Source organism: Electrona antarctica (genome assembly GCF_951216825.1).
Source record: "Electrona antarctica genome assembly, chromosome: 17".
NCBI lineage: Eukaryota > Metazoa > Chordata > Actinopteri > Myctophiformes > Myctophidae > Electrona > Electrona antarctica.
The window spans coordinates 45257733-45285246 of record NC_136798.1 but is presented as its reverse complement, the minus strand read 5'-3'; the positions used below and the strand labels follow the sequence as shown (position 1 = coordinate 45285246).

At 40.2% G+C, this 27514-nt stretch overlaps 1 protein-coding gene across 3 annotated transcripts in view; it reads right to left on the bottom strand.

Annotated features, from left to right (window-relative positions):
* LOC306940920 (uncharacterized protein) overlaps positions 1-27514 on the bottom strand; it is a 40779-nt gene that overhangs the window by 6246 nt on the left and 7019 nt on the right. For 2 of the 3 annotated variants that reach the window (XM_079526185.1, XM_079526184.1), the window contains exons 2-3: positions 24441-24584; positions 23672-24019 (exon numbers count right to left, since the gene is read on the bottom strand). Coding sequence is in view for 2 of the 3 variants with exons in the window: in XM_079526184.1 (XP_079382310.1) it covers positions 23672-24019; positions 24441-24549 (457 nt within the window). In the remaining variant the exon portion in view is untranslated. Of the gene's footprint in view, positions 1-22262; positions 22397-23671; positions 24020-24440; positions 24585-27514 lie in introns of those variants that run through there. The other variant, XM_079526186.1, reaches the window with a different exon arrangement.

The following is a 27514-nucleotide window of genomic DNA, read 5'->3' as shown; positions in this document are numbered from 1 at the left end:
ACATTTCCGCGGAAAATATGCGAAATATGCGGGGATCGCTTGATTTCACAATCTCCGCATTTTCCACATAAAGTTTATAAAGTCATCGCCTCACTCATTCGTTCACATGCACACAGAGAAGCATGGTGGTGCGGTGCGGTGAAAAAGCTGGACAGAAGCGCCGTCTCTCTCTCTCCGTCTCTCGCGCTCTCTCTCTCTCTCTCTCTCTCGCTCGTGCGGTGAATAAATAACAGCGAGCCACGCTGTGTGTGTGTGTGTGTGTGTGTGTTTGTCGCTGCATCTGCTGGTTAGTGCAGTTCTGTTTTCGTCACATACACAGCTTAACGTCAGAAACGTTACACGACTCACCCATCTAGGTGGTTGCAATAACAAGTAAGACGCGCGAACGCGGGAAGCGAACGCAGCTCGTAAATTGCAAAAACAACAATTAGAATAAATTACGAAATTTTTTAAAGGGTCACTTCACCCCTGACACAACCTGATCTTATTTTAATGATGTTTAGGACACTAGAAACACTTTTCCTGGGTTTTTGTGTGCGCAATCCCTGTTTTCAGATATCCTGGTCAGGAATTCATTTTATCTACGTCAGAATGCTCATGGCCCCTCCCCTCCGGACTACAACAGTCTAACCTCGCGTCACCGTAGAGTATGCGCGTCACCTACACACGGCTACACCTACACCTGAAGACAGCCCCGAGGGGTGTCCCCCTGGGTGTCCCTAGTCTCTATTCCGTTCCACCTACAACCCCAGGCCACCCCCACCGTTGCATTCCTCATATTGTTTGTGTACTATCATGGCGTCTGAAGTGCAGAGTGATACTGATCCACGGACTCAATCCATGGACAATATTTATTTGAACCGGAATACACAGATAGAGCAACCCCGGCGCAGATGAAACGAGCATACAGGGCAGCCAGGCCCTGGATATTTTTTACTTGATCAAATAAGTATTATTTATGTAGCCCTGAAACATGACGAGCGTCATGTGAACCATGGCTGTATTTCTGCAAAGTGTAAACATTATGTAAACTTGCATACTCTAGCAATCGATTGCTTTAATGTGAGATTTACAAAGTTAGGATAGTAGCTATGTGTATAGTTTACTGTTCAGAGTGTCGTAGTACGTAGACTTGTTACATCAAGATTCCAGTTCATAGACGCAGCCATGTTCTATCATATTGTTACGTTGGGTCCCGAAAATAGAAGGTCTACAAGCTCACAGCGCATCGCAGATTCGACACTTTGTGAGCTTGTAGGTCTGTTATTTTCGGTAGAAGAACATTCCCTTTTCCAAGCCTTCCATGTCATTTAAAAACTCTGAAAACAGCTATAATGAAGTTATCTAATACAACGTTTACATGATGTACACCTGCTTGCTGCATATTGACTATTGTAAACAATGAAAAAAAGGTTGCACCCCAAATTCCATCTAGTGTTCATTTGAACGATTTCATTTGGCAGAAATTGCATATTGCATAACGTGTTGTATACATTCTCTCCATGTAATCATTTTGCTGGGGATTGCTTACCATACAGTTGAACTACAGTAAAACATGATGGCCTATGTTACAATATCCACTAATTAAAAGCATGATGACACATGGTTACAATGTTACAGTGAAACATGTTCTCTGAAATTATTGGGAGTCGCACATGAATATGAAACGTACGTTTTGTTTTATTATAAAATGCATTATATCTCCCTTCAGTGTCAATCACATACTTTCTTCATGGTGTGGGAATGACGAAACAATTCTGAGGAAAAACACGTTTGTTTAGTGATACTATGCAAATTTAGCCTATATATATATATTTAGTTTGCTTTGCTATAAAAAGCTACATGACAATTTTCAACCGTAAAGACGGCATGATGCGCTGCAGCGGCTCTGTCTAATTCCTTAAGAGTGAATACTTTCTTCCAAAACAAATCTAATGTCCAACCGTTTACTGGTTCAAGAAAAAGGAGAAGCAGACTTCACGTTATACAAGAAGGAACACATGGCTTCATGTCGTGTTTTTGTCATCCACTCGAAAAAGGCTATCAAAAAGTGGATACAGTCAACGTGGTGTTTGTTATTATTCTCGCAAAAATGCACCCGCAGTGAAGGTTGCCAGTTCTTTGACTTTGTGAGAGAAATAAGCAACCATGTCCATGCAAAGTGCAAACAAGCCTCAAAACAATATGCACATATATTTTTGGTTATTTATATTATGTGCCTATTAGGCACATAAGCCGGCTATTTTCAAAATAAATCTTGAGTGGATAAAGTGCAAATGTGGAATATCTTTGAAATATTTTAACAACACATATCTAATACAGGGCTCCATGGCACAAATTACGTGGAAAAATACAAATTAATTTGGGGGTCCTTGGCATGTTCATGGAGAACCACTGGTGTGAAAAACATTTGGATGAAAGCCCAAATATCAACTACATTTTAGAAACAAGCCAAAAAAAAGAAACATCAACCAGTGACTGAACCACCAATATTTACAAGCAACAACAATAACCCAAAGTTGCTTATAATAAGCAGACATGGCAACACTGGGTCACTTCCATGTGTATTTGTTGTTTGTAGAAAATGGGAGGATAAAGATCATAAAGTCACACCTACGGGCCCACCTACGCAGCCTCCCCCTGAGGAACAGCGCAGCAAAGCATTATGGGCATTGTAGGAATTCAGCAATCCAGTCAACCCCTAGTCAAATACACAGACTTCATTATTTTTCTGGTCAAAGGGTGCAAATTTCAAATTGTGCTACTGTTATCTATTACAAATACCATTAACATTGAGTGACTGGATTTTCTTCCAGAGGTGAAGTGGCCCTTTAAAGTTTTTTTTAAGTTTTTCCTTTTAAAGTTTTTCCTTTTAAAGTTTTTTTTTAAGTCAAGTTTTTTTTTTTTTTTAAGTTAAGTTTTTTTTAAGTTAAGTTTTGTGTGTGTGCGTGCGTGCGTGCGTGCGTGTGTGTGCGTGCATGTGTGTGTGTGTGTGTGATACAGCTGCGCCCTCTGGTGGTGGGCGGGTGGTGTTTACAGCGTGACAGACAGACACACAGACATGATCTGCTGGGTCTCATAGTAAATGCTCACTGCATTCGCAATAATCACTGTAGGCCTAGTCTTACCGTGCATTGCATGTAAACGTCTGTCGAACGGGATGGTCGTCAACTTTCTCACCCAATAATGTAATCCACATTGTGCATAGGCCTATAGCCTACTGTAGGCTTTTTTGAGAAATCATTTAACATGCATCTCAATGGGAGACAGTTTGCCCTCGCAGAGTGGAGTGGGTGGGGCTTAATTAGTGAAGGGCTAATTGTGAATTCACGCAATTCACTCTTCGCTAAGTCCCACCCATGCCCGTTGTTGGCCAATACCACGTTAGCGACGGTTACTAAGGTAGGATACTGGTCACGCTTGCATGCTGGTCAAATACCTGGCTCTCATAGACTTCCATTGTAACGGGGAAACAGCTCTCAAAGTCAGTCAGTTAGCACATAAGCGAACACAACAAAAGCTTATTCTGACAGTTTATGACATCAGGAAAACTCATGCCGTTTTATTTTCGTCTTTTGATAGATTTATAAAGTAACTATTTTGGTTGGAGATATACAGTGAAGCGGTTCTGTTGTTCCCAACTCTCGTTTGTAAACAAGTCGCCATGCTGTTTGAGATGCACCCAGCTGCAGTCCCAGACATTTCTCCTAAAGTGTCTCCCTCAAACGCGTCCAAAATTGTGTATGGTGTTTGCGACAAGTGGACGAGATCAAATACATTTGTTTACATCCAACGGCCTGGATGGAAGGCTGAGACCGAGGCTACTTCAGAAGTGTGTACAGATTTGGACCAATCAGATCGTTTTGTAGGCAAACCGGAACTTCTTTCCACACAAACTTGTCAGGGTTGCCAGGTCTGCTTATTTCCCGCTACTTTTGGCTTAAGGCTAATAATTAGTGTATGTAATACATTACCAAAACATGAATTATCATAGACATAGGCCTACATAGTATTTATAATGATAAATGCATACAATCTTTTTATTATGATTATATATGGTCATATTATTGTGTTTGTTTTGGCTTGTTTTTCTTGATTTGGCTTTAAGAGTTGGCTTGTTTTTGGAGGTGGGTTGGCTTATTTCTCACACAATGTGGCAACACTGAAGTCAAAACAAAAACACGACAACGTTGACATTTTTTATTAAAAATAAAACCGCATGATTTTTCCTGATGTCATAAACGGTCAGAATCAGCTTAGTGTTCTAAAAGAGTGACTTTGAGAGCTGTTCCCCCGTTACAATGGAAGTCAATGAGAGCCTATTTTTATTTCTAATATGTACTATGTACTGCACAACGGAGCGAAATAATTAATGGAACGGACTAGTTTGCTCATAACAAGGTAAGAAAACAAACCCTCTTTCTGAGGTCCACACATGCTGTACAGCAAATAGATTTATTGACACTGCTTAAACATTTTGACCAGCATTGCAAGCGTGACCAGTATCCTACCTTAGTAACCGTCGCTAACGTGGTATTGGCCAACAACGGGCTTGGGTGGGACTTAGCGAAGAGCTAATTATAATGTCTGTTTTGCAAATTGCAATGGCTCGCCCCATTCTCCCCATAATGACTGTAGACCCCCATCTGAAATATATTTTTGTGTGAGCTTGCTTGCACCCTGAGGGTGCGTAAACACAAACATTGTCCTAACACAAACATTGATATGCCATTGATAATGAATGGCCAGTTTCTAGTGTTTATCCTAACACAAACATTAAATGCCATTGATAATGAATGGTCAGTTTCTAGTGTTTATCCTAACACAAACATTAAATGCCATTGATAATGAATGGCCAATTTATAGTGTTTATCCCAACACAAACATTAAATGCCATTGATAATGAATGGCCAGTTTCGAGACGAGTGTTGAAATAAAGCCACTTTTGGATTTCATTTCTTTGTAGGCATTTTGAAAAGCATGTTGTACTTTTTACTTGTACTTGTACTTTGTAATTTTTACTTTTTAGTACATTTTACACCGGGTACTTTTTGTACTTAAGTACATTTAATTTGAGGTACTTTTATACTTTTACTTAAGTAACTTTCTTAATGGGTACTTTGTACTTTTACTTAAGTAATTTTCAAGTAGAGAATCAGTACTTCTACTTAAGTAAAATATTTTTGTACTTTTTCCACCACTGCATAATGTTGTGTTCTTGAACGTCCACCTACCTAGTTGGCATGCGCCAGCTGCTCTGATGACATTGGGGGCGGGCTTATGGACGTTTGAATGGACAGGTAACAGTTCAAAAGGAGAGAGAGACGAGCCAAGGATTGTGCAGCAGAGACGAGGGAGTGACAGCGGTTCCCACGCCACCCATTCGAGCAGGAGCCAGGACAGCTCGAGCGTGACCGCGTATTAGAGTTAGTGAGTAAAACCAGTGAGACAGATAGTGATCCAAGTGTGAAGAGAAACCTGACTACGAAACCAGTGAACGAGACAGACGGTTCCCACGCCATCCAGTCGAGCAGGAGCCAGGACAGCTCGAGCGTGACCGTGTGATATATATATAGTGAGTGAAATAAGTGAGATAGATATAATAACGAGTGAACCTTACCGACGACATCACTGATGAGGAGGATCCACTACTAGACGGCCCAGGAACACCAGAGGCAGTACTGCGCGCCGTGTTCAGAAGGGAGGCAGGGTCAAACCTGCCTTCGTCTGTAAGTAATCGATCTCTGCAGTCACCTACCTGTCACTGGGAACAGTTGAACTGGTGTTCGTTGTTGTGTGCGTTACAGTAACGAGAAGCAGACGAGAAGCGACGACTGATATTCCCCCCTGACGTCTCAGCACTTTAAAAAGTTGATACACATTCTGAGCTAATTCCCAATTGACTTTGCAAAAAAGTGTGTGACGAAGCACATTTCCATGTTATTCTGCTTTATTTTTCCCTAGACGTGTTAATATTTTTATGAAGTGAAATGTAACATGTGATACTGGCTAAATAGTATTTTCTCCTATTCACGAGAGAGGTAACGAGACTTGATAAACCTAGGGTGAGTGACAGCTGTCAGGGACTGATGTCGCCACCCACACTAAGGTTTCATAGGGAGGAAGTGACACACGGGGAACAGGTGGAAGAAACTGCAAACAGAGGTGTAGGCCTACACAGGAGAGAGAAGCTCCGGGCGCCAGATACAGGTTAAGTCATTGAAGCAAAAGTTTAACAACGTATCTGCAGCCAAAGAGAAGGACCGTCGAGGCCATCGGGAAGAGTGACGTGCTGGTTGCTGCCGTGGTGAATCGGTCGTTTGTTTGGATTATCCGTTGCCGGCGTGCTAATGGTGAGATCATTCCAAACTATTCTGGGTGGATTTAATTAGGGGTACCCCAATCGTGTTTTTGCGTTGGACCGTTCAGAGCGGAGTTTTTTACGTTTCGTTGGGACCAAGCGAGGAGCTATTAAAGACTATCGCGGGCGCGTCGCATCCAATCAAGGAAGAGGACGCGGACTTTACTTATTTATTTATTTACTTAATACTTAGCGCGAGTTTGCGCAATTGACTTCGGGTTGTTTATTGTTTGTTTGTTGGGACCCAGGAGACGCGGGACGCTACGGCGAGCGTCGGGACTTGTTTGGGGCGGGAGGGGTTCTGAAAGAGATTATTGTTTGTTGCTTTCAGTTTGTCTGCCTGTGTAATTCTTTTAGGTTATATGGAGAACGACAGGGACAGACGCACTTTTCCAAGTGCATTGGTTTAACTATAAACCGTATGTTTTGACAACTGCTGTTGCTGCATAATTGCATTTCTATATAAATAACTTTGACTATAACCCTACGATCCCGTTTTATTTTCCTTAGTTAATGGTTTTCCTTAAATGACAAGGGCGATTGTTACAAGTGATTTGAAAGACATTGATTGTTTTCTTTTCCTTTTCGTTCCTTTGTTATTTTTAGGTTTAGTTAGTTATATAGGATTTTAAGAATAGGGTTTTAGTATTTTTTTTATATTGTATTTTATTTGGCCATATAGAGTGCCCCTTGTATTAGATAAATAAAATTAATGCATGGTTGTTACCCCCTTAAACCGAACTGTTTCAGTTTCAGGCATTCCTGGTGGAAAAATACATTGCTCTTTACCTAGTATAAAACGAACCTGAGTGTCTTGTATATGGTATATTTAAGAGTGTTATATGGAGTTCTTTACCTCCTGGAACTACTAAAGTGGTGTAGTCTTGTAGGGCAGAATAACTGTCTGTGGGTTCATAATAATTATACAAACCGCACTTTAAAACAGTCCACCGATATATATATATGGTTTTTGTGTTTCCCCATAGAATGGTAATTTGTAATTAATCTAAAAGTTTAATGTGACTTTCTGGCCACAGTCACAGTAGGACATTGTAAGTGGCTCACATGATGAAGCTAGTTCGAAAAGCTTCCATGTCCCAAATCTCCTTCCAAGAGAGCTTTCGTTTCTCAACGTCTTCCCAACGCATCCATTGCCCTTGCTTTCCTTGTGAGACAGTCTTTGCACATCTTGCAGCCTGTTCTTCTCTGCGTACCTCCTCGACCACGAGACCACGCCGCTGAGCTTGAGATGCCTTGTACCAGGATGGTTCCTACAAATAGCTCAACTGATCAATTATCCCTGCAGCCCCTCCCTGCCACTGTTGTCCTAGAAGCACTATTACACATACATCAAAATAGCTCAACTGGGGAGGACAATTTAGAACCTTCTTAAAATTAGCAGCACCTCTTATTGTAGAGCAGATCACTCACATTTTTTATTTTATCAAGCTGTTTCCCTCATATTTGAAAAAGCGCACATATAACCCCATTACACAAGGGAGGTGACAAGCTAAAATCCTGGAAACTCTCAAACTCAGTTAAAAGCATTTCTTTCCAGTTTCTCCGTTTTAAATTTAAATCAGCCCGGCTTTCGATCCAATCACAGTGCAGTTACCGCTGTCACTCTCGTAACTAACAATATCATCTCCGCCTTAGATAGAGAAAACATTGTGCTGCCCTGTTTGTGGATCTTTCCAAAGCCTTTGACACAGTCAATCATGTGCTACTTCTGCAAAAATTGCATGATATCGGCTTTAATAACGTTACTTTAGATTGGTTTCATAACTACTTAATTGATAGATACCAGTCTGTAAAGGCTGGAAATTCTCAATCTGCTTTCCTGCCTGTTTGTTCAGGGGTCCCGCAGGGATCGGTTCTAGGACCTGTACTGTTTACATTATATATTAATAATATTGTGTCCACTCTGAAGGATTGTCAATGCCATCTTTACGCGGACGACACAGTTTTATATTGTGTTGCCAATTCTCTTGAGGTTGCCGTTAAGAATCTGCAGCTTGCTTTTAATACTCTCCAGGATGCCCTGGTTGAGCCAAGACTCGTTTTAAATGCAAGTAAAACAAAATGTATGCCGTTTTCTAGGGCTATGAATATTGACTTGGATAGTGTACTTATAACTTCTTCAGATGGCTGCACGATTGAGAGGGTCTCTGAATATAAATATCTTGGCATCTGGCTTGACGATAAACTTTCTTTTAAATTTCATATTGTTGATCTTGTCTCCAAACTTAGACAAAAACTAGGTTTTCTGTATAGCAATAAATTCTGTTTTCCAAATTCCAGTAAAAAAGCTATTATTGAGTCCACTTTCCTCTCGGTCCTGGACTACGGGGACATAATGTATAGGTCTAATTTTGGGTAGATTTCCTTCGCTTTGTTTTGAATAATTTCCCTCGACACTCGGTTGAGTTTGTCGCGCATTGCATAGATCCACTCCAAAAGTTGTGTGTCCAACTCCTCGCTGACCTTTTCTCTCCCCCCTCCAGGCAGACGTGCTCTTTGATTCTCGGCAGCCATTAGCTCATTTTTATTTATATTTTCCAGTATCTGATTTGCCTAGGGTCAACATTGAAGTGCTTTGCTGCTTTCTCTCCAGAATGCTCCGCTGCATACGGTAAAACCTTCTATTTGAACTACTGCAAACTTTAGTCTTTTAGTACCGGTAGCCTGTTGCGTTGTGTAAAATAGTTTGTCTAGTTGATGAATGTCCGCGCCCGGTGTTTTAACTCAGAAGTATGAAGTCAGGTAATGAATTGTACCTACCGTTAACAGATAAGCTCACACAAAAAAAAAAAGGTTGGTTCTTATATACATAATTCAATGCCACCCCCGGTAATTAATAAGGGCCCGGTAATTCATTGAAAGGAGGACATTATTGGAGGAAATACGGTATTTAATTTCATTATATAGAAATTCCACGGATAGTTTCTTAGCTTGAAAACATTTTGACGACGTATGCGCACTGGCGCACCGGTTGTGTGCCCCCCTGATTATTAACAACATCTAAACATGTAACATGTAAACACAACATGAACATAGTACTCTTATTATGCATGTCGCATTCTCGCCGAGATATATTTGAGTTAAAAAAAGGAAAAAAGAAAATAAGATTCGAGTGCCAACCCTAACGAGTGAATGTTCGAACGTTCGCCTGTTTCAAAAGTACACCTTTTCATTTGCCTCATTTATTGAAAAGGCTTGGTCAATCAGTTGACCAGTTTACATCAGTACTAAACAACATGGCTCCTTTGAGAACCATCAGGGTCAAAACCTGCTCAGAGCCATGGATGAATTCGGACATACTGACTGCAATGAAAGCCAGAGACAAAAAATGCTCTGAACTTCTTAAATGCAAGTCCAAGCTAGCCAAGCGCTTTGACAGTGATCTCCAAACCCAACTGGGCATCCTAAAAACCCAACGAAACAAGCTAAGAAACAGTGTAACTACCATGACTAAATCAGCTATTAAGTAACTTCATCAATGATAAAGCAGAGGAAAACAAAACAAACAAACATCAAATCGAACGACACACTCATCACTGACAAACTTGATGTGGCCAACTACTTGAACATCTTCTTTACAAACATAGCAACAACTCTGGTTAACAAACTGCCCTCCCACTCTGGGCTCTTTGGTGTAGAGCACATTCAAACCTTCTACAGAAACCTAGGTGTTTGTAAAGACGATTTTAAACTAGTTATGGTAACAACTGATGAGGTACTTAAGAAATTGAGTGCCCTCCAACCCCACAAGGCCACTGGCCATGACAATATTCCCTCCAAATTTCTCAGAGACTCAGCCATCTCTATAGCTCCAATAATCACCTACATAGTAAACCTCTCCATCAAACATGTCCCCCAAGATTTCAAACTGGCCAAAATAACCCCCTTGCACAAGAAAGGGAGTAAATTAGACCCCGGCAACTACCGGCCTATTTCTATTCTAAGCTCCATCTCGAAAGTGATGGAAAAAATAGTCTATGAACAGGTTGAAAAGTATCTTGCCACAAATAAATTAATGTACGAGTTCCAATCTGGCTTCAGAAAATCCCACTCCACTGACACATGCCTTCTCTATTTGAGCGACCACATGAAACATGAGGTGGATGCTAGGGCTGCAACTAACGATTATTTTCATAATCGATTCATCGGGCGATTATTTAAACCATGAATCGATGAATCGGATTATGGCACCTTTTTGCAATTACCTTTAAAATTTAGCTTCAAGTCATTGTAGGCATGTTGTAACTAACAATAAAGACAATAAAAATGAATACCCTTTTTTTATCCATTCCTTGTACTTGTAATGATACTGTAATCTGTAATGTTGACCATGTATATTCTTTCCATTTCTATCTCTGGGACCCCAATTTATTATTATTTTATTTCTATTGTCAATTTTGCACTCTCTGTTACAGACCCTTTAGGGTCCACATGGTTTACTTGCTAACTATCTATAATTTAGCTGAAACTCCCACTATAGTAGGGGAGCCTATCAATCAGATTCTGATGCCCGTGATTTTGGAATGTTAATTTTTGGAAACAGGTATATCTTGATTCTTGGGGTTACCAGAATGCCAAAAAAACATGTCTCCAATTTTTTCTGTTGAGTTTAGCATGTGCAATTAGCATAATTGGCTAATAAATTGTCAAAAACGGAAATGGCAAGAACTTTGCTTCTAGGTAACTTATAAAGGTGATCTAAGAGTTTAAGTCCATGTTTGTGATGTTCAGAAATTCATCTGTTACCATTGTGAAGTCATACAACCTTTCCTAATTAGCATAATTGCCATCAATTATGCAAAAACGAGGTGAACATCAGCAAATTGCTGCATGTTTTACTTTTAGTCAACTTTGAAAGCTTCCCACAGACTCTAAGTGTATGTTTACAACTCCAGGAATTATTATCATCTTATAAATAAATCATGCAACCTTTTGTCTATGTAATAATTATGTAATAATCACACCAAAACCAGAAATGGCCATATTTCTTTGCTTTACGTTAATTAATACTCATGATCTTATAGACAGTGTAAGTCTGTTTGCATGTCTAGAAAATATTCTCTTTCCATAAGGATATGCAACCTCCTTATTAGTGTAATTTGCATATATATATATATCCCTCATATAAATCCAGTAAGACGCCTGAGGGCAAGAAGCGACCTCGCACTATAAGGGCTGCATGGCGAGCGCTGGTGCTTTGGAATGGGGGGGGATCAGATCAACATATCCGCCTGGGTGATGGCAGACTGCTGGGCAAGCGCTGGTGCTTTGGCATGGGGGGGTTAGATCAACATATGGAGTGAATTATGTACTGGCCATATATGGAGCGTGTCTTGAGTGTACAGGGTTTGATGAGGTCAGATCAACATATGGAATGTCAGAACAGGTCAGCTCCACATATAGAGATCTAAGGGTGGCAGTGTATTGAGTGTACAGGGTCTGATGAGGGCCCAGGTTGGGCCGGACCTTAATTTTCGGGCCTGTTGAGAACTCCGTCTAGAGGGGGTGCATACTTAGTTTAGACTAGTCATTGGTAAGGTTGGGATTCGGAACGGGGTCCATTTCAGACCCGGTTCCGACATTGCGGATCCGGAGCCCGTTCCATCGTTTTTGTATTAATGGTTCCCCAAACAGTTCTCATCAGTCGTCATTTAGCTCCGCTGTGTCTGTGCATGCATGCAAGCAGAGCCAAGTTACTGGGGTGACTTCTACTACTTGACATGAGTGAGTAGATTAATCTTGTGACTCGTGTAGGCGTATTGATTTTGAGATGTTTCCTCAATGTGGATGTGCAACTGGTGCAAGTTGCAACAACTTTTGCAGGAAACTATGGCATCGCATAGTTGTGGTTAACAGAGAGGGTGGTTAACAGAGAGGGAAATGACTCTGAGGCTGAGCACACAAAGTGCAATAAATGTGATGCCATAGTTTCCTGCAAAGGTTGTTGCAACTTGCACCAGTTGCACGTCCACATTGAGGAAACATCTCAAAATCAATCAACTATAGAGCCATGAATTAAATAAAAATCTATTTGTCTGCACTTATTTTTACAACTTATAAGCAACTCAACTGCTTTTGATTTGGCACTAATTTAATCGTGCAACTGTTGAGAGCCCAGCCTTTAGGTGCATATATACCTCCATACATTGATTACTTTATAAACAGTTTGCAGAAAAAAGCACAGGGACGTAGCCTACAGTTCAATACAAGGTCTGCTAAGAGGATTTTATAACCCAAGAAAGCACTATGGCTTGTTTCCATTAGGGTAACTGGGGTCCTTCATATTAAATTAATCTGAAGACACAACATTTGTCACCACAACAATATCATTATTGCAATGTGTACTGTATATTTAATATACAGTACAAATTGCAACAATGATATTGTCGTGGTGGCTAGCTGGTGGTGGTGAAGTTTAAATAATAGTGCCATCTCATAATTGTAAAGTGCAAATACAATAATTGAATTTGTATTTATTAAGTACTTGGTTAGGTTAGTTATAATATATGTCAGCAAAGCATAATATATGTCAGCAAAAAAGGGTGAAAAAATAATATTAGGAACCGTTAAGGGAACCTTTAGGAACCGGAACCGTTAAAATCCTAACAAATCCCAACCCTAGTCATTGGTTAGACATGGGTTAAGGTTAGGTTTAGGTGTGCTGCCCCGTGGAAGGTTAGGGTTAGGGTGAGGGTTTGAGATAGGTTGTAGTTGTAGGACTAATGACTTGTCTAACCAATGACTAGTCTAAACCAAGTACTGTCTAAACTAAGGAGTAAGTACTGCACCCGTCTAGAGTTTAAATGGACAGGTATCAGTCAAAAGGGAGACATCAAAGAGGAAGGATGGATGGGGAAGGATCAACATAATGTCCGGAATGTCAGAACAGGTCAGCTCCATATATGGAGATCTAAGGGTTTGAGGTCAGATGTACAGTTGCTTGCCAATATTGATGACATCAGACGCCATGGAACCCTGGTAAGGCTGAAGTCCTCGTTTTACCAAGTGCCTACACTACTGGCTCCAGCGATGATACGTTTTTTGTTCCCCACACCGGTGATGAAATAGATGTCCTTGCACAGCTGATGGTACCGTCGGATTGTAAAAACAAAGACATCAGTGTCAGGGGACTCAATGTAGAGCCCCTACCACTTAGGGGCCCGGGGCTTGCCACCCTGGTGTCGGTCAAATACTGCATGGATCTCACTATGTTCTTTGGTCTCCCTGTCCAGTGTGGCTATGAAGTGGTCAGGCAGGGGACAACTGTTAAAAAAGATTGAAGCATTTGTTTGCCAGCTGTACGAGCCCGGTATAAATCCTGTGGGTTTTGGTGAGCTCAAACAATTATAAGCAGAGAAGCTGCCACCTACACAAGCAGCATTAAATCAAGCCATTGCCCTCTCACATCATCAGGCAATGGTATGGGATCAGGACCATGTACCTAACCCACAGATGCCACCAGCAACTGAATATGGATGGGACGCATCGCTGAGGGAGCTCAACTGCTGCCAGTCACAACACAGGATACCCACGCCCCAGCCACCATTACCCAACTGATCAAATGTGTCCCAGTGCATATCACATTATTCTTGTCGATCTCAATTTTTTAACTGCTCTGAGATGTGCATGTGTAGGGCAGATGATTAGAGGTGTGTGGTAATGTAAACAACAAAGGTAATAGTCTAATAGAGCATGCACCTCGTCCCCCACTCTAGCCCATGGTGCTGGACAATTGGCAGTACAAGAGGAAGAAATAGAGTCCGCAACACTGGTATGAAAAACTCGGCTCCACTGGTTTATTGATTCAACATTTCTGTAAATATTAGAATAAACAACGTGATAATTCTGTGACCATTTCTCATATTGTTTGTTATTTTATATGACTGATTTCCTTTATTAGCTTAATTTATATATATATATAGCTTAATTTGTATATATATATATATATATATATATATATATATATATATATATATATGCAAATTAAGCTAATAAAGGAAATAAGGAAAGGTTGCATATCCTAGTTATGGAAAGAGAATATTTTCTAGACATGCAAACAGACTTACACTGTCCGTAAGATGACGTTTATTTTTTTGGTGTGATTGTTACATAATTATTACGTAGACAAAGGGTTGCATGATTTATTCATAGGATGATAATTATTCCTGAAGTTGTAAACATACACTTAGAGACTGTGAGAAGCTTTCAAAGTTCACTAAAAGTAACAAAAATGCCGCAATTTGCTGATTTTCACCTCGTTTTTGCATAGTTTATGCTAATTCTGCTAATTGGGAAAGGTTGTATGACTTCAATATGGTAACAGATGAATTGCTGGACATCACAAACATGGACTTAGACTCTTAGATCACTTTTATAAGTTATCTAGAAGCAAAGTTATTGCCATTTCCTGTTTTTGGCAATTAATTAGCTAATTATGCTAATTAAACATGCTAAACCTGACATAAAAAATTGGAGACATGTTTTTTTGGCATTCTGGTAACTCCAAGAATCAAGATATGCATGTCTCCAAAAATTAACATTCCAAAATCACGGAAATTGATAGGCTCCCCTACTACTATGAGAACCACTGTCATACAGTCTGTGTGACACACACACACACACCAGCATGCTAGCTGATAGAGGAAACCGTTCTTATTTAGCAGCCATATTAGCATGTTCTCTAGGCTCTAGTATCACTTATTGCCAAAGTTAAACAGCACTGAACAACTGATCATTGTTAAGCAAAACTTTCTGCTTTTGCCCTGTGCCCACTTCAATGCGCTGCTGAGTAACACAGGTGGAACAAATTTGAGGAGCTAACGAGCTACACTGCTAGTGCTCCGTAGCCTGCCTGCAAGCAGCTCACAGATTCAGACTTTGGGGAGCATTTTTGGTCATACGACAAAAAATATGGACAGTGGCGGTGCTCACAAATACCATGTTTTGGGACCTGTTTGGGGCATTTTGCAACCTGTTGATGACGTTGATGAGCTCACAGATCAGCTGTTTTTGCGGAGCTCATCGCAGCCACAGAGCCACTTGACGCTCTCTCTCTGTGTGTGTGTGTGGGAGACTGAAGTTGGGAGAGAGAGAGAGGGGTAGATGCGGAGCGCTCAGGTCACGTTCAAGACAATCTCGTGTTGTTTATACCGACCCGTTGCATATTGATCGTTCAGCCTAGTGCCATTACTGAACGGTAAAAAGAAAGCAGCTTTACGTTAGATTCTAATGTTGGAAAACACCCGCGATTAAATCGATAATCAAATTCGTTGGCAACGAATTTAATTATCGATTTTTATCGATTTAATCGATTCGTTGTTGCAGCCTTAGTGGATGCTGGCAAATACTGCGGCATGGTCATGCTGGACCTCCAAAAGGCTTTTGGCACCGTGAACCACTCCATACGGGTTAACAAGCTAAAAGCAATTGGATGCAATCCTACCTGGAGGGGAGAGAACAGATGGTGGAGGTGAATGGAACACTGTCGTCGTCCCCTCCCAGTGAGCTGTGGTGTTCCACAAGGAAGCATACACTAGGGACTTTACTGTTCCTAATATATGTAAACGACATGACATCATCTTGTGACTGCAACTTGTTCCTGTTCGCAGATGACTCGGCACTGCTAATCTCGGACAGGAACAAACTGCAGGTTGAAAAGGCCCTCAGCTCTAATCTGCACATGGCTCGCTGATAACAAACTATCTTTACACCTGGAAAAAACTGAATCCAGTCTCTTTGGATCTAATAGTAATCTCAGCAAGGCAAATTACTTCTTGGTTAGAGTGGGTGACAATGTTATCACACGTAAAGATGAAATTACCTACCTTCCATCCTGGAGGCTAATCTTTCCGGTGATAAAATGGCCACCAACGTAATCAATAAAGTCAACCAAAGAACAAGATTCCTTTACAGGATCTCCTCACTGGTCAACAAAAATACCTTGAAGACCTTAACAGGAGCCCTCGTACAAGGTTTCTTTGACTATGCATGCACCTCCTGGTACCACAGAACCTCAAAGGCCCTTAAAACTAGGCTCCAGACTTCCCAAAACAAACTCCCCGAACCCACCTCACCCCTGCCCACTTTGACAGGCTGGAATGGCTTAGGGTCGACAACAGAGTACAGCATCTTGCAATGGGTCTGGTCAACAAGATTCGATACACCACCAAGATACCCAATTACCTGTCTAGATACTTCCTTAATGTTAACGAAGTCCACACCCACAACACCAGAGGGAGTGCAACAAACCATGTACAACCCAGACTCGGCACAAACAAGGGACTAAATTAATTTCGCTCCTATGCCACCAAAATGTGGAACGCCCTACCAACAGTCATTAAGACATGCAAATCCCTTGACTCCTTCAAAACCACTCTCAAAGGGCACCTACGGATGGCTGCAATTCAAAACTGGCCCCCGTAAAATCTGAATCCCCCCCACCCCTTTTCCCCCCTACTGTATGTGTTTCTTTTCCCTTTTTACCTCTTTATGATGAATTCCTGTTCTGTTCGTTGACTACATTGAAGTGTCTATTTGTACGTCTCTAAATGTTTTGATGAATTGAACAAGGTGGACCCTCTTGTAAACAAGTGGAATGCTTAATTGGGTCGTCCACTCACAGTTAACAGTCTTTGTATTGAGTTTGTTGTTAACTGTTAATACATATTTCAATCAATCAATCAATGAGGAGGGCCATTTACATGTAAAATGGCCTTGTTTTGTTTATTTTTTGTTGTTTTTGTTCAAATAATGTACAGATATGTATGAACAGGAAGGACTGTAGTGTCAGTTGTATTCAATGTACTGTGAAATGTGTCATATAATCCCATATGGGCTGGGCCAAAGTGGCATGACACGAAAATAAATATTTCATTCATTCATTCATTGTAGAGGAATGAATGTTGACAAGATATTGTGTACATAAACAACAGGCCTAAATGAGTCAACAAAATAATTCATTGATATTGACAGAGGTCTAAAAATGGTTAGCCCTGGCACAGCAGTGACAGGCCTTATCATCATCATCATATCATCATCATCATACTATAATCATCATCATCATCATACTATAATCATACTATAATACTATAATCATCATCATATCATATCATACTATAATTCAGTCAATGTCTGTCTGTCTGAATGAATGAATGTGTGTCAGAAACACCACCATATCTCCTCACCACCTGCACCAATCGCTCCCTCTTTTCACACAGGCATTGACCATAATAATATGGAGGTCTTAACGAAGCCCTTTTTTTGATTTTACACATTAATGATTAATAATGAATTTATTAGTGAATTAAAAACGCACCCAGGGTGCAGTACCCCCGGCGGCCACAAGGCAATATCTCACAACGGGAAAGGGCTAGTGATTAATAAGACAGTAGCCTAAAAATGTATGCATGTGGTTTATATGATGTGAGCATTTGGTAGGCCTTACTAGCCTACACTCTGTGTTAAATTAAGACTGGCTTTTGGCCATGTAGATTGGGTTCCCAGTCCAGAGATGAAAATCAGAATGAAATGGCCTAGGTTCATTTATATCAATTTAATTTGGGGGTCCTTGGAAATTGAAATGGCTGAAAATCATTTAGTTAAACTGTAGACTGTCTATAACAATTGAAACAGGACTTGGTTTAGAAAAGCCTATATAATATTTTGCATTAAGTAATATATTGAATAGCATACAGTATACATGGGATTTAAAGGACAACTTTAGTTTTTTTCAACCACGGTTCATGTTTTAGGTTGTTATTAGAGAAAGTAAAAGATGAGTGTTGGGCTACATGGGGCTAAATACGTCTTTATTTACAATGTTTTATAGCGATTTATTTTTGTATTATTGACTATAGTCCTACTAGACACCAAGAAATTATATTTGACAACAAAAGATCATGGGATCTACTGAATGTGTCAAACTGACATATTGGGCCCATGACACACAGTGTGGCTTCCCCCCAGTAGGCTACCTTCACATTCAGTAGATCCTGTCATCTTTTGTGGCCAGATGTAATTTATTGGGGTCTATTAGTAGCCTGGCTAATAAGCCAGACTCAAATCACACTGTCGTGTGGTATTTGAGTCTGGAGATGCTGTGTATGGATCTTGTTTCCCGGGGGGCGGGTTCAAACATTTTCTCTTTGACGCAATTGGTCAGAGCTACTGTCAGTCAAAGGTCTCAAGCATTGAACGTCACTGTACCAAAGCCTGCCCATATTGCATACCGTGTCCCGATTGGCCACACCAGTTCTCTGGTGTAGGAAATTGGCGTACAATTGAGACTCTCCAGAATGTAATCCGCCGGCAGGCAATTTTTTTTTGCCAATGGCTGATTCGGTCTGGCTTATTAGCCAGGCTAGTCTAGTAGGACTATAGTAAATAATAAAAAAATAAATCGCCATAATATTTTGTAAATAAAGACGTATTTAGCCCCATGTTTGAAAGCAGCAAATTAAAAATAATTAACTCATCTTTTACTTTCTCTAATAACCTAAAACATGAACCTTAGTTGAAGAAAAATAAAGTTGTCCTTTAAGGCTAGACTGGCATTGTAGAGATCGAGGTGGACTAGTGAGAGATGAGATTATCTCTACATTGTGGGACTTCGGAACTCTGGAGAGTATTTTATGTCAACACAAATACAATGTGAATGTTCACTTTCAGTCCGTCTTTTATTTCGTACCTGGAGGAGCAAGTGCGTTATCTCCGCTGTGCATAAGAGAACCATGTGTTTAAATTAATTCGATCCATGGTCTTTTTCAGTCGCTTTCCATGTGCGACGGAAAAGTACAATACAGTGTTTTGTTAGCAGCCTACAGCACACCGTTTCATGTAATCACGTTGGACAAAATGAAACCAGCGTCAGCTGGACCAACGTTAAAGCTGCTATAAGCAATAATGTAAATTTGAATGACTTCGTTTTTTAGTCAGGGATCAATACTTGGCCCCTTACTGTTCCTAATTTATATGAATGATTTATATTTGACTTCTCCCAAAGCATTCTTAGTTTTTTTCGCAGATGACTCCAATATTTTTGTATCTGGTAAAGACGAACAGAGACTAAAACTGGAAATGAACCAGGAATTGTGCAAAGTAGACACCTGGTTTAAGGCAAACAAGTTATCCCTAAATGCAAAGAAAAGCTCATATATGATGTTTATGCCTCATAATCACTCAGTCACATGTACCCGTCCCAATATTCAGATTGATAACAATATACTAGAAAGGAGTCACCGTTACCAAAGTCCTAATTGATGAGAAACTCAGTTGGAAAAATCATATAGCCCTTATTTCTAACAAAATAAGTAAGAATATTGGAGTCATTCGCAGAATATGCCACCTTGTGTCTAGAAAAACCCTTATTAATTTATATTGTACAATGATTTATCCATATATTTCATACTGTAACATGGTTTGGGCCAGTTAAGTAATTTCACGTCTAATCTTAATTGTATTTTTTTATTACAATTTTTTTTAATCAAAATGATTACTTTTTCTAGCAAATTCACCAGTTCCACTCCATTCCAATCAATTCATAAACTACTCCCAGCCTGTATTCGAAATGTATTCCATTTTAATAACGAAATCCATAATCATTACACCAGAGCATCCATTGATCTTCATTCCGCTTTCTTCAGGACAACATCGGCCCAATTTTCCATCAAGTTCAGAGGACCACACTTTTGGAATAACTTACCGTCTCATATCAGAGTCTGTACTAGTCTGTTATTTTAAGAGACAATTACTGCAATTTGTATTAATAAGCTTGGGCAACACGCCCTAGTCATGTTATTATTTGATATTATTATTAGAACTTTTCTTTTTTCATTATCATCATTTTTTTTTAATCTTTAGGCCTAACAATATTATTCATATCTTAATTTCTGTTATTTAAGATCAACTGGTAGCTTCTATAGAAGGCCACTCGATAAGCCCCTTTGGGTTTTTTTGTAACTAATCTTGTTTCTTATTGAAGTATTGCTTTCTGTATTTATTTTATTTTACCATATTGTTGTGATTATGTACATATGTGCAAATAAACTAAACTAAACTATTTATTTTTTGGTATTCAGACAGCCAGCAATGAGTAAAACGCTACCACAAAAATGTAGTCTCTGTGACACATCTAGGGGCCACAATCTGCATTCAAAGATGTTCCTAGAAGCTTTGTCATTGGTCGGGAAAAAAACGGTCGAAATGACTAACCAATCAGGAAGTAGACAGGCAAATCAACTAATGACAAAGCTTCTAGGAAAACCTTTGAATGCAGATTGCGGCACCTAGATGTGTCAAAAAGACTACATTTTGTGTGGTAGCGTTTTACCCATTGCTGGCTGTCTGAATACCAAAAAAGAAAGTCCATTATAATTTTGACATATTATTGCTTATAGCAGCTTTAATGCAGATAGGATGGTAGGAGGAATACATTTCTTACTAAGAATTTTCTTCACCATTGTGTTTGAAAAGGTGTCTACTTACACATTGGTTTCTATTCAGCCACCTGTAATGGATATTCTAGAATGCCAAATAGATTGCCAAATATATGCATTATTCTGTATTTCTCTGCCTTCCATTCAGTATATTTGCTCACCAATGTGCTCAGTCTAATTCAACTACAGCTGTCAATCTAACAGCTGACTTGACTCCTCCACGCTGTCAGCAAAGGTATACTTATTTGTGTGTCGCCCTTATGTTTAGCGCAGATCCTTATATGGACATTCAGTATAGCATCTCTGGTAAGACAAGACTATAAGGACTGTCTGAGAATGGGGTTGAGGAGGCTTGTGCCCGGAGGGGCTGCTGGAACAGGCAAGGAGGCCTGTTCCTCACTCTCTGTATGTTGTTACTCTGCTGAATCTTCTGAATAAAGTCTCAACACTTCACTTCGTCATTCCTTCATCTTTGGAAGATTATTTAATCTACAACATATAGGTGACGAGGATGGGATGAATGCTTTGCTGTAATCAACAGCAAACACTTCATTTTAAAGAACTCAAAGATGAAGGGATTTCTCGAGATGGACAAAGACGAGATGACTACAGAAGCAAGCTATGCAGAATCAACAAGAACTGATCATAAACTCTACAAGACTCTACACGTCTACAAGATTGAACTCTACAAGATTGAAACCTCACAGATTGACAATAATTCTGTGATGACTGCAAGGACAAATTTCAACAGCCAGTGATGATTAGCAGAGATGTGCTTTTCACCAGCAATGTTTGCTACACCATGACACCAAGAACCTACAAGCTTCAAGTACCTACAGAGGAGCCATGAGAACAGCACCATAGATATTATAAGAAATAGATGCCTCACTGGCCGTTGCAGTTCATTGGCGCGACGTGTATCCCAATGAAGGCGGAAGTGCAGTGCTGAAGGCTTTTTTTTTTTTTTTACACATCTTTATACAATACAAAACAAGACAAACAAACAAACACAAACAACAAAGTTATTAACAATACAACATCAGAGGGGGGATTAGATTACTAACAGAAAACATTAAAGAGTGAACACAAAGCAACAGTTCTCCGCAGCTTTCTTATTTAGAAGTGCTGAAGGCATTTGCTGAAGGCGACTGCGTCGCTGCCCAAGTGACGTCACTCATGCGACTCCTCCATGTCTCTCGCTGTCACTCAAGTGACTACTGGCCAATCACAGCGCGTCTTTTCCGGGACTTATGTTACGCATGCGGAAGCTTGACAAGCTTCCGCTAATGCTTTGCAAGGAATGTCGGGAAAATTGTGCCTTCAATGGTGACACGCGCCTCAGAGCCGGAAAGGGCGTCTACGTATATAAGTCTATGAACAGCACCGCCACCAACGATGTCAATGCTGTCACCATGCACCAACGGAGACAAAATCAACACCATGAATGACACCAAGAGACTTTGCCACAGCAGGAGACCAAGTGACAGATACACATGCACACACTCATGTCATTGAACACTGGAACCACCAGCCCAATGGAGATTGCTAGAAGACACATCAACCAAATAGACTTGTGGGTCAACTGAAAACAGAGAGAAAGGACAGAACTATTTACCTTCGGGGTGAGATCTGCATAAATCGAATCTAGTGAGCCTACGTAAATCAAATAGTTAACCAGGCGTGCAAGTCTGCATTTTAATATGCTCCACGAGGGAAAGGACAGGACTATTTCAAAATTGGAACCTTCAGGGTGAGATCTGCATAAAATCGAACCTAGTGAGCCTACGAAAAACCTTCGGGGTGAGATGTGCATACAATCGAATCTAGTGAGCCTACGTGAATCAAATAGTTCCTGTCTCTTCAAAATGTTGTTTAAAATGTCATTCTATAAATCTCCTGTGGCATATAAATTAATATTTGATTATTAATTTACAAAAATAAAAAGCTGTGAACTGTAATGGATATTCTAGAATGCCAAATAGATTGCCAAATATATGCATTATTCTGTATTTCTCTGCCTTCCATTCAGTATCTTTCGCTCGCCTAATTCAACTACAGCTGTCAATCTAACAGCTGACTTGACTCCTCCATGCTGTCAGCAAAGGTATACTTATTTGTGTGTCGCCCTTATGTTTAGCGCAGATCCTTATATGGACATTCAGTATAGCATCTCTGGTAAGACAAGACTATAATGACTGTCTGAGAATGGGGTTGAGGAGGCTTGCGCCCGGAGGGGCTGCTGGAACAGGCAAGGAGGCCTGTTCCTCACTCTCTGTATGTTATTACTCTGCTGAATCTTCTGAATAAAGTCCCAACACTTCACTTTGTCATTCCTTCATCTTTGGAAGATTATTTAATCTACAACACACCTTAGGGGAATTTTTGACAGCTTCTGAATGTTGGGGTACCATCAACAACCAATATATGGCAAAATGTTCTAACTTTCATTATACTTTAAGTAGCATGTGACATGTCAAACTAGGGGGGTTACATGATTCTGAACCCATTCCAAGCATTAGTTTTACACGAAAAACACTCCTTGGGCTAAATGTGATGAGGTGCTGACCTCATCACATTTGTGATGACTGCTATGGCCGTTTTAGCCCAAGGAGTGTTTTTCGTGCAAAACGTATGTATGCAGGTTTCTTTCATACTCGGTCTGTGTCTCATAGGAGGGCTGTGGGCAGTTCAGAAACCTGTCTTCCAGTGAAAAAAAATTGCGGTATCATGAACATTAGTGAGGAAAAGTGGTGATGTCGTCCTTTAATAGTCGATAACCGATTCATATTGGTTCATCTTTACACCCTCAGTACGGTCCCACTTACACCAATAAAATAAATAAGTGCTTTAAACTTACTGAGATCTTCAGGTTCCTGTTTAAGGTGGTCTTCGGGTTCCTGTTTAAGGTAGTCTTCAGGTTCCTGTTTAAGGTAGTCTTCAGGATCCTGTTTAAGGTAGTCTTCAGGTTCCTGTTTAAGGTAGTCTTCAGGTTCCGTTTTAAGGTGGAATTCAGGTTCCGTTTTAAGGTGGAATTCAGGTTCCTGTTTAATGTGGAATTCAGGTTCCTGTTTAATGTGGAATTCAGGTTCCTGTTTAAGGTGGAATTCAGGTTCCTGTTTAAGGTGGTCTTCAGGTTCCTGTTTAATAGAAACAGTCGTGGCTGGAGAACTGATCTTCACCTGCAGACTGGACTCCACACACTTGTCTGGAATGAAGGAATACAATAAATACTTTAACAATAAGGACTTTGATGTGACATGAATGAGGACTTAAATAATAAGGACTATAATATGACATGGATACGGGGCTGGGGCGGCACAGCAGGGAGTCTTGGCAGGATGTGTAGGACGGATGCTAATGATTTATATTGAGAACCAGAATGCTTTTATATATAATCTCACAATGAAAGACGACATCTGATTGTGTTGCTTTAAGTAGCCTACTACACCCATGGCGAGCTTGGCTTGCATTCTTGCTTTACTGTACATACCTATCAGTACATACTTATCTTGTACAACTTTGCTGCAGGTTTAATTCCAACCACAGTAAATATAACAGTACATACCTATCCTGTACAACTTTAATGCAGGTTTAATTTCAACCACAGTAAATACAACCGTACATACCTATCCTGTACAACTTCACTACAGGTAGCATCATTGCATCAAACAGTCCACGTCTCTGGTCCGTCTCTGGCCGTTCCTCCGGCAACGTTGAATGTCTTTTGGAGGCCATCTCGCTAGATGCTGTAGACCTCTCCCTGTGGTGCTCTGTGGAAATCACAAATAGAAAGACCTTTCATTCATTATACCACGTAATCCAATACTATAGAAGACGTTTACCATGTCCTGTTCATTTGAAAGGAGCTAGTTTTTTTTAATTATTATTATTTTATTAATCCCACGATTTTGCAACATATTTTTTCACTCAGTGTCAATTATCTAACGTAATCATGGGCGCTGCCAACTTGGGGGGGGGGCACGACCTAGCACCGAAGTGATCAGGCAGTAGTAGTAGCTTGAGCAAATGTAAAGCATCTTATGCGTTAATATTTAGCTAAATAAGTTAAGTGACTATGGCACCCCATTGTAAAGACAATGCTGTGGTCACTACCATAACAATACAGTCACTACCGAAACACTGGTTGTTTTGTCAAAAAAGAAAATAGTGAGTTATCAACCAATATTCGTTATGCATTTTACAAAGAATGTAGCCTTTAGATTTTGATTAATCTTACTAATTCAACATAAAAAAAAATGTGTTAAAATATCAATTTTAATTTATTTAATTGTGGAACCACCTACATTAATTCTTAAAGGTATATTCAGTGATTTCACTTAATTCAAATATCACTTATTTTTTCTTATTTTTTTGATAATCCTCCCTACTATAAAGTGTGCTGACCATATAAGGAGTTCCTCCCTGTCCCCAGTGAGCCCCTGGGGTCAAAAAACCCTAGTTTCGGTTTGGGCTTTGGGTGGCAATGCCTTCATCCAATCAGGATGAGAGGGGCCTTCCTCCAATCATGATCGAGTGGGGCGGGCCTTGGTGCACGTGCTGTTGGTCTGTTGTACTTCCCTCACTGTAGAGCGTGTGCATGAGCACATCTTGTTACCGGGGTGGACTAGGGTTTTTTCCAAATCACTGAATGCTCCTTTAAGGGGGGGAATTGAAAAAAATATTCGAAGGTAAAAGTCTATGTTTCGGTAGTGACAAATTTTGGGAGAGGAAAGATATTCCAATAAATTATTATTATAATGACTGTGCTTTTACAAAATATGTGCAAAATGAATATGGTTAAAGTCTTTCCAAAATAGCATACACATTTCACACAATTTCCAACTCTGAATTTGAACCAATTCGGTAGAATGGCTCATATATAGAATATCTGTACAGTGAAGCTATGAATATACATACACAATAGAGTGCTATGTCTACATAAAATGCTATCTATAACACAAGTACTGTAGGTATAACACTTAGAGTATATATTAATAGAGACAGCACCGGATTTCTCCTCCAATCCACTTGCATTAAGTTGCTGAAAAGCGCATGAGGAGATTTCACTCCTCCTTCCGGGTAGGAACAGAGTGTATTCTGGGATGGATTGGACCCAAACACATGAACGCGCTGCCGTTGACTATCATTGCACGCGTTCACGTATGAAACAGCGTCCACGTGTCATCATGAACGTGTGCAATGATAGTCAACGGACCAGCGCGTTCATGTGTTCAAAACTGCAATAACAAATTTGGCCACTATGTCCATTTCGCCACTTCCTCCGGGTGCCGTCTCTATTAATATATACTCTAAGGTATAACATAGTAGCAGTTGAGACAAATAACAGTCTAACTCCATCATTCTGACCACTCCCCGAAAAGGCCTAGCTGTCCTGACAAGTCATCAAACCAAATCACAAAATTAATATTAAAGACACTATTTTGAATCGCAAGTTCAGCTTCAAAGCCCTGCCATGTGGTTATCGACAGGACAAACGTAATCTACTGTTGATGAGAGTTGACTTGACTACGTCTAGTTTATCATTTGTCGGGTTAACTGCAGCACAGCCACACACTGACACAGAAAACCCGCCGCCTGCTCGCGTAGTAGCCACGCTGCGGCTGGTTAGTTTGTCGAGGAGACAGCTGGATAACTCCAAACTTTAATCAGCAGTTGACAAATGGATTAACCTTGTGGAGGATTTTTACCAACATGGACGTAAAGGGGACTTGGACTCGAGTGAGTCACAGTGTGAGAGAGAGAGGTGGTTCAGGGGTAGAGTGGCCAGATGGTAACCGCAAGGTTGCCAGTTTGAATCCGGGCTCCCCCATGGTTAGTGTCGAAGTGTCCTTGAGCAAGACACTGAACCCCTAATTTATATATATATATATATATATATATATATATATATATGACTAGATTTGATCGAGAGACTGCCATTGGATTTGTTTTAATGTTCGTTTTTTCTTGTCCTATGAAAGCAGGGAATCATACCTTCAAATTGACATATTGGTTGTTCAGTTTGACCCACCAGTTTTGGAGATATGTGATGGATAATTTGTAATTATTGTAGATTTGTTGTTTGTGTAATTGTTTACATGTGCCCTGCAATAATTATGAATCGTTACATATGCCATAATGCCCTATGACTTATTTTTTCATATGCCCTGTGTCCCACTGATGCTCATATCGTTGCTGTCTCTGCCCTGTGAGATATCTCCTGTATGTTTATGTAGCAACATTCCATGGCGTCTTGCATTGTCTGCCCCTCTGGTGAACAACATGTTATTTGGCCTTGGTACAGTCCCGTAGCAGACAAGTTGTCTCCCTTTAACGTTTACTAGTAGTCAGTAACCAGTTATAAACTACATCTACACTTAAAGAACTACGATTCCCTTCAGTCACACTTCCGGGATTTTACCGGCCTACTTGGGAGGTTTTGTCTAACCTCTGAACTCAAATTGATTACTTCCTATGTCAGAGTTTGTTTGGTTTTCATAACAATATATAATATGGTCCCGGACATTTGTTCCGGGGGAGAACTTTTTTACGATGCTGTGTTTGGATGTTCTATTCTGCTCCCCAAGAAAATATTATGGTCATTATAATTCTTTGAAAAGCCTACGCTGACTGCTTGTGGATCCTTTTATTTGTGTCGTCTCAAGGGTTTTTGGTTTTTCTCTACCGCAAGGTGATACTT